Source organism: Phoxinus phoxinus (assembly GCF_949152265.1).
Source record: "Phoxinus phoxinus genome assembly, chromosome: 10".
Taxonomy (NCBI): domain Eukaryota; kingdom Metazoa; phylum Chordata; class Actinopteri; order Cypriniformes; family Leuciscidae; genus Phoxinus; species Phoxinus phoxinus.
The window spans coordinates 15,783,329-15,795,646 of NC_136885.1; the positions used below are offsets into that span (position 1 = coordinate 15,783,329).

Genomic DNA, 12,318 nt, shown 5'->3' on the forward strand with positions numbered 1-12,318 from the left:
ATGTGTTTATATTAGCTGATTATGTGGGATGAACTGAATGATTATTATGACAGTGTCAAACAAAACTAAATAAAATAAATGATGGTGTTGAAATTGCACACTTGTTATACTCCCTTCCTCAGGTGGAGTGTTAAAACTCACACACATTTTCCATGGGCATGTTCAGAATTATTAGATATGCTTTTGGGCTTTAAAGAGCTTTTTTTTTTGTATGTAGCTTTAGTTCATTCCAATGGAGAGCAGATGTCCGTATATGGAGATGTGTGGGGGGTTTTATCGTTCTTCTCCAGACTTACTCAAACCAATCCCACACTTAAATTAGATCATATCAACTGACTGAGGAACTGAATTACGGTTGGGCAGTTCAGGAAAACATGTGCCTGCCTCATAGATTCTTTCAGTCTGCTGTTCATGAACATGTTTGTTCCTATCAGGTTGTCTGTTTATACAGCACTAAGCTTGTAAATATTTCCTTTAGTATAATGTGCCTTAATTCAAATAATTGGTTGTTTGTGAAAAAAGACTCTTAATTTGGAAGGGTCCGACTTTTAAAAAACACTTTAAGAGCATCACCTCTTTTCTCACGCAGTCTAAAAAATATTTCAGCTATAATTATTAAAACTTTATATAAACAGCTATATTACACACTGCATAAAAGGTAATATCCCCAAACAAGCATAATAGGGGCACTTTAATTTTGACCATAAGGCATGTGTGAATATTCATAGAAATCAATAATTGGATCAAAGAATAAATTAACTAGCATAAATGCATCCTTAAAACCGTGAAATGAAAATGGCTCCGCATATGAGCTCATATAAAGAGCTGCTGTGCTCACAGGAACTCTATAATAAGCTTAGACAACCAAGTGCCACTCTCCGTGAAAGCCGTGTTTCAGAAATAACCCTTTAGACAAAGACAAGAGGCAAACATGAAGATAAACAAGACTAACAAGGGATGACACAGGAGATTCATGCTGTTAAACATGATTTTAGATGGAAAGGAATAATAGCTTATTGTTAACTGCATCTTGTGTAGTATACTATATACTGCCTGTTGTTTTTTTAATGTAAGACGGGATGCCTTTCACAGTGATAAACACTTCAACTGGTATTAGCTACATTGTCACATTACCTTTTTGCATCGCTTGTTTTGTTTAAAGTGAATGGCATCCAAGTCTTGGAAATAAAACCAGTTTTGTGTGTCATCAATCATCGATTTGTGTGAGTTTCTTAATAGCTGGAAGCCGATCAAATGATCAAGGCCTGGTATTCTCGTGTTAACTCGTCAAACTTGACAAGTCAAATGCAAGGCACTGTGGGATACAGTACCAACTAAAAACGGAAGACTTTTTATGCGGTTTGGTCGTTCGTTTACACGACAACAGCGTTTTGGATGGGTTTCAAACGGGTTTCAAAGTGCAGGTTTTCGAAAACGGTCTCCATGTGAACAGCAAAAAGGAAACCTCTGAAACCGATGGCGTCATGCACATGCGTATTACGTGTTCAGTCTGCTTGGACAATGCATCAACAACTACTTGACAAATGCATTCACAACCATGCAACTATGTTATTGAACTTAATTCATGAAGTAATACATCCTTTCCATTCAACTTTTGGCCCGCAACAATAGAATAATAACAATCAAATAATAAAATAGTTTAGCTTTTATCTACTTTTACATGACACGGTTCTTTTCATGGCCATAGGTTAAAATAGTATAAAAAATCAGTTGCCATAAAAAAAAAAACACAATTTCAGTCAAAAATTATTTCAGTCCTCCTGATGATCTTTGGTATACTTTCCTTATGCGGCCCAGCTTTACAGGTCATACATTTAGTTTCACACGGATCCCGACGAGACAAAAACATGGACATTTTCTCTGTAAATCATCTGTGAATTTACATTTGGGCTTTTTTTTATGCTGTTCAGGAGCCATGAGCCACTGTTGACAAGCAAGCGCTGCTCTGTCTCTTGGCTGTTGCCGTGGGGCTGAGGGAAAGATTGAGATGCAGTTTGACCAATGTTTGATTGGTCTGACAGACCAATGGTGGCGTGCAAAAACGCACACAATGAATGGCGACTGTAGAAAGCAAAAGCCGAATCCCAGACATTATGGAGCGATCTATAAATGCTGGACGCCTTTTTTTTAGGTCCAAAAAGAGGACATGTCTGGGAAAAAGAGGACGTATGGTCACCCTATGTATATAGCATATACTATAGAATAGTATACAGAGCATAACATTAACAAATGATATTCTATTGCAGTATGTAATAAGCTATTATTCCATTATAGTATTGTAGTTTATACTGCAGGAATAATACGTAAAATGATTGTATGCCACTCTGATCATATTCAAAATACTTTCACAATACAGATATCAACATAAAAGCCTAATGTTGACAGGAAAAAAGGCAATAAACACAGACAACTTTAAAATCAGGACAGTAACATGTAATATCTGCTATTTTGTCTCCTTAGGTGTGTGAGATGGCATGTTTAAAGCTTCATAGCCTGCTGCAAACCGTGCTATGTCTCTCCTGGGAGGAGGTGTGTTTTCTGCTGGGTCGACTCGGTGCACCACTTTGGCCAGCAAACTCTGGTTCAGACCCAGGCGCCGAGGTTTTGCTGAGCCCGCTGGTGCCCATCGTCCGAACGCTCTTGGACCAGCATGCGGAACGCACCACCCTTCAGAATCTGCTCCCCAACCTCCCCGCCACCAACGGCAGCCCCTCCTTCACCCAGGACCTCCAGAACTACTGCAGCACTGCGGAGTGGCAGCAGTTCTTCCAGAACCACGTCAGTACAGCCCCATCTTCCTCACACACACACACAGCCTAGCAGTCACCCAGTTAGACTGTTTACCTTACGATAAGCTGGCAGCTTCTCCGTGTCAGGATATGTTACCACAAAGCTTTTTTGTTTTACCTTTTTTGGATGCAGAACGACAAGACTAAGTGTCTCAGCCCTCATTCTCAGTCAAACAAGATAAGCTCAGTCGTGAAGGATTAAAGCACCTTTTTTCGTTGAAATAACCCATACCCTCGTTCACATCTGTTGCATATTATATAATCACCTTGGATTCATTTAAGTTCACCTAAAGCTGTTCGACTGGTTTCAGAGCCGTAGACCCCTCTCTCTAAAACAGTGAATAACTTACTCCGTGGACGTGTGTTTGTTTTAGCATGAGGGCACTTTGACGGTTAATCCGCTTCCATTGTAGTGATGAACTCTTTATTTAGACCCTTTTGTTCATCCAGTGCCAAAACAAGATAGAAAAATTCTGATTTATTCGCCTCATCTCACAAATCCAAAACAAACCATGCGTTTTAAATGAAACAGCCATCACGGCAGAGTGACCTAGAGAAGATTTATGAAGGCTGGAGTGTGACTGTGTGTGGTTATAAATCTACCCTGTTTGGACTGTTCGTGTATACAAATCACACGGTATATTACCATGCCTTGAATCGGGACATAAACCAGGTTTTACACTATTCCCAAATATATCTATATCTATATACATCTGGTGAGGGGAGGTGAAGAGAGAGTAAAATGTTTGTGTTTTGATTGTTCAGCATTAAAATGTGTCATGTTCATTAACTTTGTTTTTTAAAAGGTTGCTATAATACATTTTGAGTATGAATGAACAAAGCAAAATGTCAACAACAGTAATATGATAGAAGACCTCAGTATTATTATTTTTTTTTTTTTTTTTTTTACAAATTGTAATCATTTTAAATATATTGTAGACATTTATGAAATGATTACAATTATTATTTTAAGTTATTATATGCATTCATTTATTATATTATTTTTACAATTTAAAAATAAATTGTATGCATTTATTTTAGTGCAGGAAATATCCACTTTAAACCACGTGTAATGTTTTTCATAATATATGCCTGTAGGTGGAGCCCACAATGCAGCAGTATGAGCTGGACACTTTTGGAAAGAGTCACGACCTGATGTCCAACTTTTGGAATTCCTGCTTTGATGACCTCATGAGCACCGTGCAGAGAAGAGACAAGGACCGTTCTGACTGCAAAGCCAAGTTTCAGGTGTCTGCTAACCCCAGTTATTCCAATACAGAGGGAATATGTTGGAGGATTGCTGGTTTGATCCATACATGGAGCAAACCTTGAGTGCTTACTGCTTGGGAATACTGGGATTATTTATTACACATCCCAAACTATGAAACAAGCGTTTATGACAGATGAGTTAATAACATGGGCTGTTTGTGCTCTTCTCTTTCCAGGAGCTCATCATTGACCCGTACCTAAAACGAGTGCGCACAGAGAACAGCCGCTACCACATTGTGCAGAAGATGATTAACGGCCAGCAGGAGGTGGTGTGGAGGCACTGGAAATCACTGCGTAGATTACTGAGCAGTGAGAGAGGAGCATGGGCTCTCAGGTCTGCATGCGTTAAACCTTTCTGATGCTTAGTGAATGTGATGCATTGAAGTATTTTTTTATTTATAGATATTTATGTATATACCGGTATGTAGTGTACACAGCAGTTCAGTCATGAAACTCTACATGGCGCAGGCTGATCGGTCGATAACTTGTCCTTTTAACAGTTTAGGGGGTTTCCCGTGCCTGACACGCTAGTCATTTGTCAGTCTTGTTTCTCCATGTTCACAACAAGTTTAAGTCCTTTCGATTTTAAACTCTTCTCTACTCACTCACTCACTCACTCACTCACTCACTCACTCACTCACTCACTCACTCACTCACTCACTCACTCACTCACACTCACTCAATCACTCACACTCACTCACTCACTGACTCACACACACTCACTCACTCACTAACTCACTCACTCACACACTCACTCACTCACACTCACTCACACTCATTCACTCACTCACACACTCACTCACACTCACTCACACTCACTCACTCACACACACACACTCACTCACTCACACTCACTCACACTCATTCACTCACTCACACACTCACTCACACTCACTCACACTCACTCACACACACACACACACTCACTCACTCACACTCACTCACACTCACTCACTCACACTCATTCACTCACTCACACACACACACACACACACACACACACTCACTCACTCACTCACTCACTCACTCACTCACTCACACTCACTCACTCACTCACTCACACTCACTCACACTCACTCACTCATAAAGACCGTCTTTGCCGCCATCTAATGACGAAATAATGTAACTTCTGTTGCTGTTCACGGTCAGAGACTATTTTTTTCTAGCGGAAGGAAGGCTTTTAGTTATTTTACTTCATGAAAGTTGCATTGATGCATATATTTTGTGGCTTTAATATTTGTATTGTGTGGGAACCGTTTTGTAAAAGCAATAAGGTACTCGAGGCTAGTGCTGTATCGTGAATAAGTCACGGCTGAAGGGGTTTACTCTGCTTTTTTTCAGCCGTGACTTATTCACGATACAGCACTAGCCTCGAGGTCCTTATTGCTTACATCAGCAGCATATCTTATCTAATGGCAGTAGCAAGTACGTACTTGCTCTGCAGCAACAGCAATAATCAACAGCAGCAGCAGTGTAGCAGATCTAGTCTGCCAATATAGAAAATTGATGCACCTATTGATGAAAAGAAATGTTGTGATATTATTTCCATCAAGAGGTGCATACATTTTTGGTCAAGATCGTGTATTGACAATGCAAGAGTCCAGCACTCTGTAAAGTCTCCTCCAGCACATCCCAAAGACTCTCAATTAATTTAAGACCATTGTTTCACAATGTGAGCCTGATGCACCTTGACATTGTCATCCTGGAATATGCCCATGATGTGTCCTCCTAAATGGAACAAGTTGTTTGAAAACCTACACACTCCATCAATTAGGGTTAGAAGAACAACATGCTAGAAACATAATAATCAATGCAATAATGATCCAATCATAGACTCTTAAGCATTTGCCTATTTAAAACCAAACAGCGACTTTTTTTCTGTTGGTCAGGAAGTGTATATATATAACATGATACTTGGCCTTCACATGTCACTTCCCCTTTTCACTTTTTATATATATATATATATATATATATATATATATGTGTGTGTGCATGTGCGTGTGTATATGTGTGTGCGTGTGCGTGTGCGTGTGCGCGTGTGTGTGTGTGAAATGTGAAGGCCAAGTATGGTAACCCATACTCGGAATTTGTCCTCTGCATTTAACCCATCCAAGTTAGTGCAGTGAGTAGTGAATACACACACACACCCGGAGCAGTGGGCAGCATGTTTTGCTGTAGGGCCCGTGGAGTGATTGGTGATTGGGGGTTAGGTGTCTTGCTCAAGGGTAATTTCATGCCGCTACTGAGAATCGAACCCGCTACCTTCGGGTTACCAGTCTGACTCTCTAACCAGTGCCACCGTAAACTGAGTTGAAGTGAGGTTCAGTTGTATACACTGATCCTGTATATCTAAGTATTATATTGTGGTATGTGTGATGATGGACTGAGTGGAAGTGTTTGTGTTTCAGGGATCAGCCAGAGGTGAGATGGAAACTGTCCAGTGCAGAGACGTACTCTAAGATGCGTCTGAAGCTGGTGCCAAACTACAACTTTGATTCTCACTGTGATGCCAGTGCACTGAGAGATAACATGGGTTAGTATCCCTGTAATCTGCTAAATGAGTTTTAATAAATGAATGAATGATACTGAAGAAAACAATAGGGAGTAATAGATCTCAGAATGACTGTTGGTAAATGGCCATTGTGATTTTTTTGTGCCTAGACCATGTACTTTAACATCATCTCTCTCCACTTGAACTCTTTGTTATTTCAATGTTAATGTTTATATGTTGGAGTTATTTTTCTGCAGGAGCCGACAGCCCTCGCAGCTCGACCGAACCCCTCCCTCTTGCCGTTGCCAAGGAAGCCAAAGTTAGTGACATGGAGGATGACAAACTAGAAGATGAGGATTTTGTCTTCCTTGAAGAGTGAGTGTCCTACTGTAATTCTGAGCACTCATTATCTAAACCAGATCTAAATTAAACTGGTTGATGCCAAGAACCACCAAATATGATGAACCCCTTGCAAAGAATTCTCTTATAATATATAAGGAACTTATTTTTATGTATTAAAAAATTGGTATGTGAATCCAATAGAATAGCAATAGAATACAAATGATATTTTAATAATATAATTAATATCATATTTTAGCATGTTACTTAAAATACATTTTTAAAAATCAAATATTCTGTCAGCAGCAATATGACACCCAGTTTTCAAAATATAGTTTATTCATAATAATAATAATGAGGATAAACATTTCTTCCGCCGAGTAATAGTCTCACGTAGGGTGAACTCAAAAACAAAGGAGAGTTGGATCCAAATGCAGTGAGTTTAATAATAGAATAAACATAACAAATCCAACATGGAGAACAGAATGAGTGCAGCAAACATAACATCCATGTAGGACCAGACTCGACAAGGAACACAAGACACACTGGGGTTTTAAATACACAAGGGGTAATTGGCAAACAAGACATTCCTGGGATCAAACTAATCTACAAGAGAAACTACAAAACATGGCACAAAACAGGAAATAACATAAAAGTCCACACAAGAGCAGAAAACACAGGCTGGGATCATGACAAATGGGTGCAACCATATTATGTTTACTTATCTGCAAATTATAATGTCTTAAAATGTGGCTCATCAAATCATGTTTCAGAATCACTAAACTAGGTTGTTCTGAATATCAGCACTTACCAGTGCTTTTTAGTATTTATATATGATTATAGTATTTATTAATATATACTTTATTCTTATATATTTTAGTTACGTTTTTCTAATTTTGTTGTTTATTAGTTGTTGTTTTTTTTACTTTTTTGTTTAGTAACTTTATTACTACTGCTTATTTTAGTTTCTGATTTTCGCAGAATCAACTGTTACACATCTCCAAGTAACACACAGTAGTGGTGTTTTGTTCCTGAACGAATCAATTGAGTAATGATTCAGCCTTTCTGTTTTTTTTGTGACCGAGCGCATGTTAAGCAGGGTGTGTGTGTGTGTGTCATTCCTCAGGGCGGAGGAGGGCGAGGAGGAGAGCCAGAAAGAAAAGCTGGTGCTCTCAGAGGAGTGTGAGCTCATCACTATTGTTGCCGTGGTACCAGGTCGTCTGGAGGTCACAACACACCACCTGTACTTCTATGATGGCAGCAGTGAGAAAGAGGAGACCGAGGAAGGTGAGTTGCAGCTTGTATCGGACCGGATATGCCGTCATATTGCCCAACCTCTTTTGTTTGTCTCGCTGATAAGCCTCCGTTCATTGTTCACCTAATGAATGGGTGTACACTTTTATTTTTTGATAGAAGTTTCTTATGCTGCATTTATTTGATCAAAATTACTGTAAAAACAGTAATATTGTGAAACATTATTACAATGTAAAGTAGCTGTTTTCTATTCTAATCTATTTTAAAAGTTATTTATTCCTGTGATGGCAAAGCTGAATTTTCAGCGTCATTACTTCAGTGTCACATGATCCTTCAGAAATCATTCTAATATGATTATTTGGTGCTCACTTATTATCAATTGTAATTGACGAATTATTTATATTGATTATTATTAATGGTTCTTATTATCAATGTTAAACTTGATGTTACATTTGTTCAGGATTCTTTGATGAATATAAAGTTCAAAAGATCATGATTTATTTGAAATATATTTTTTTGGAACTTTATAAATGCCTTTACTTTCACCTTTGATCAGTTTAATGCACCCTTGCTGAATATAAGAAATCATTTATTTATTTTGATTACACTACAATTCAAAAGTTTGGGGTATCACGGTTTCCGCAAGAATATTAAGCAGCATAAACTGTAATATTATATTGATAATAAGAAGAATTGATAATAGAAGAAATGTTTATTGAGCACCAAATCAGCATATTAGAATGATTTCTGAAAGGAAGAGTATTGATGTTAAAAATCCAGCTTTGTCACCACAAGACTAAATTACATTTTAAAATATATTAAATCTGAAAACAGTTTTTATATAACAGTTACAGTTATATATTATATAACAGTTCAAATTGTACTTCGCAGTATTTCTATTTTTAATGTATTTTAGATTCAATAAAAGCTGCCTTGGTGAGCATAAGAGTATTTCAAAAACATTAATGGATATTAATTATTTCAAACTTTTGACCAGTAGTGAATTGGATAAGATATGATTCATGATTATAATGCGAATGCTTTTTGACTGTCCATCCAGGTATTGGGTTTGATTTCAAGAGGTCGTTGTCACAGCTAAGGGAGGTCCACCTGAGGCGATATAACCTGCGGAGATCAGCGCTAGAGCTGTTCTTCATTGACCAGGCACACTACTTCATCAACTTCAGGAAGGGGGTGAGTTAGACACAAACTGTCGTACTGTAGGAGAGACGATGGAAAAGGACACATAGTAGATGGCAGCAAGCATTGGTGGTATTCGAGGTCTCCGTGTTTTTAATATTTGTTTGGGTTTTCCCACAGGTGCGGAACAAAGTCTACTCCAGGATCCTGGGTCTCAGGCCGCCCAATCTCTTCTACTTTGGTTCTCGCTCTCCTCAGGAGCTCCTGAAAGCCTCCAACCTGACTCACGTACGTCTTGTATGAAAGAATGCTCATCAATTTTTTTTCCATTTATGTGGGGAATTTAAACTTACTACTTGCCCTGGCCAAGTGATTAACACAAACTCCAGACACATTGAGCCTTGGCGCTTATATGGGAGATTCTGATTGGAAACTGCTCTGCATTGCGTCCCAATCCCATTCCCCCCTATCTCCTCATCATTTCTTATTCCCTCTGTATTGTATCTGCCAATAAAAACCTGTTAAAAGGACCCCCCCAAAAAACCCATCTAAATCAAACTGTTTATTTTAATTTAATGTTCATTTTGCAGAGATGGATTTGCAGAGAGATCTCCAATTTTGAATATCTGATGCAGCTCAACACCATTGCTGGTCGCACATACAATGATTTATCCCAGTATCCGGTGGTGAGTCCTTACAGAGCTTAGCCTTTGTTTTTGTTGTTTTCGTTTTGTTAAAATATTTGTTTTTGTTTGTTTTCATTTTGTTTCAATTTCTTTTTTGTTTTGTAGTTTTCATTTAGTTTAATTTCAGTTTGTTTTGTTTAATTTAATTGCTGTTTTTTGTTTTCGTTTCATTTCAATTTGTGTTGTTTTGTTTATTTTGTCATTTTCGTTTACTTTCTATTTTTGTTTTGTTTTTGTTTAAATTTCTGTTTTATTTTGTTGTTTTCGTTTAGTTTAGTTTTTTACGTTTCATTTCCATTTCTTTTGTTTTCGTTTTCTTTCTTTTTTCTTTTTAATGTTTTGTTTTGTTGTTTTCGCTTTCAAATTATTATTATTTTTTTTTCAAACCGCTTGTCCTATGTAGTGTCGTGTGTAAGTTGGAGCTTTCCCAGCTTCTCGCTTAATTTTATTTATGCATTTTTTTTTGTCATATTTTATTTAGTTTTTTTAATGTTTATATCACTTTAAATGTTTACATTTATTTTAATTCATTCTAATAACCCTAGATTTAATTTAATCCATTTAAATGTGTGGTAAATATGCATTTAAAATCCATTTTGCTGAAAAATCTAAATGTGCATGATTACTGGATATTATACCGGTCACACGAGTCATCGCTTTTCTTCATGTGCATGTGTGTATTCTCAGTTCCCCTGGGTGTTGTGTGACTACACATCTGCTGAACTGGATCTGGAAGACCAATCGATTTTTAGAGATCTGTCCAAACCCATTGGTGTCGTCAACTCTCGCCATGCACAGAACGTCAGGGAGAAGTGAGACAGTCTTGCAGTCCTCATTGCAGAATTCTCATGATCAAAGAATGTGTATCACAAAACAAGAAGGATGGATAACAATACCTCAAGCTGATAGCTATAGCTATAACATGATTCATATATAGATTTAAATGAGGAAATTATAATAGTTTGATCTTTCATAAGGTAAAGCACTGTAATGTAGAATGTTTTATCTTTCAGCTGACTTGCTAAGTGTCTTGTTGTTGTTGTTTGAATAGGTATGAGAGTTTTGAGGACCCAACAGGCACTATCGATAAGTTCCATTATGGCACACACTACTCTAATGCTGCCGGCGTCATGCACTACATGATCCGCACAGAGCCCTTCACCTCATTACATATACAGCTCCAGAGCGGCAAGTAAGACACACACTCTCTCTCTCTCTCTCACTCACACACACACACACACACACACACACACACACACACACACACACACCAGTGCGGTCATACTACTGGGCAAATGCTGCAAGCTAAGGGCAGAGGAGTCCAATCCTGCTCCTGGACGACCAGCATCCTGCAGAGTTTAGCTCAAACACACCTGAACCAGCTAATCAAGGTCTTCAGGATTATTAGAAACTTCCAGGAAGGCGTGTTGGGGCAGGCTGGAGCTAAACTCTTCAGGACGTTGGCCCTTCAAGCAGCATTGGACACCCCTGCTCAAGGGTGAGCTTAATTTTGCTGCGGGCCACATTCAGCTTGTATAGCTGAAGACATTTGTACTCAAATGTGTGCATTTATTCATTCCAAGTATTGTTACCTGAGGTACAAATTGTACTAAAATCTTAATAATATCATTAAAGAGGCCATATTATGCCCTATTTCAAAGTCTTGAATTTGTTTTTGGGATCTGATAGAATTCATGCTTGAATGTAAAAAATAAAATAAAATAAAAATCACATATGTTGCATTGTTGCAGCATGTCTCTTCTAAGTATGTCTGAAACGCTCTGTTTAGTTCCGGTCTCTATGCAGCCCCTCCTTCCAAAAAGTGCAATGTGCTCTGATTGGTCGGCTGGACCCAGTGTGTTGTGTTTCGGAAATGTCACGCCCCTTACCATAACCACGAGTTTCAACACAATTCTAATGCAAATTAAATCAGGCCTCGCAACTTTTTTAGTGCATATACCTTAGGAGGTAATAATTAAAATGAGGAATATTGTGACGTGTACGTTCCCGGAAGAAAACTCAAGAAATGTTTGGCCTTTCAGGGAGTTAAGAAAAAGTGCTAACTAATATAGAGAGTCATTTCGTTTGGAGTGGACTTTGTAATTTTGCAGAGCTAAAGAAAGTTGAAAATGTAATAATAATAAAAAAAGCATAATATGTCCTCTTTAAATTTAATTGATAATTTAAATTAGTTTGATGGTTTTGACACTCCAAAACTATAAAACTACGTATCCATAAAGGAATGTAGATCACCAACATCAAATTGTAAATGTTATAAATATTTATAATATTATAAATATTGTTAATAAAATATCATGTTTGTTTGCAC

General features: G+C 37.9%; 1 protein-coding gene across 3 annotated transcripts in view; it reads left to right on the forward strand.

Annotated features, from left to right (window-relative positions):
- nbeal2 (neurobeachin-like 2) overlaps window positions 1-12,318 on the forward strand; it is an 81,880-nt gene that overhangs the window by 57,127 nt on the left and 12,435 nt on the right. For all 3 annotated transcript variants that reach the window (XM_079625104.1, XM_079625106.1, XM_079625105.1), the window contains 11 exons: window positions 2,482-2,799; window positions 3,909-4,058; window positions 4,256-4,413; window positions 6,488-6,612; window positions 6,828-6,945; window positions 8,036-8,196; window positions 9,224-9,357; window positions 9,484-9,591; window positions 9,894-9,989; window positions 10,677-10,801; window positions 11,041-11,181. In XM_079625104.1, the coding sequence (XP_079481230.1) occupies window positions 2,482-2,799; window positions 3,909-4,058; window positions 4,256-4,413; window positions 6,488-6,612; window positions 6,828-6,945; window positions 8,036-8,196; window positions 9,224-9,357; window positions 9,484-9,591; window positions 9,894-9,989; window positions 10,677-10,801; window positions 11,041-11,181 (1,634 nt within the window). The remainder of the gene's footprint in view (window positions 1-2,481; window positions 2,800-3,908; window positions 4,059-4,255; window positions 4,414-6,487; window positions 6,613-6,827; window positions 6,946-8,035; window positions 8,197-9,223; window positions 9,358-9,483; window positions 9,592-9,893; window positions 9,990-10,676; window positions 10,802-11,040; window positions 11,182-12,318) is intronic.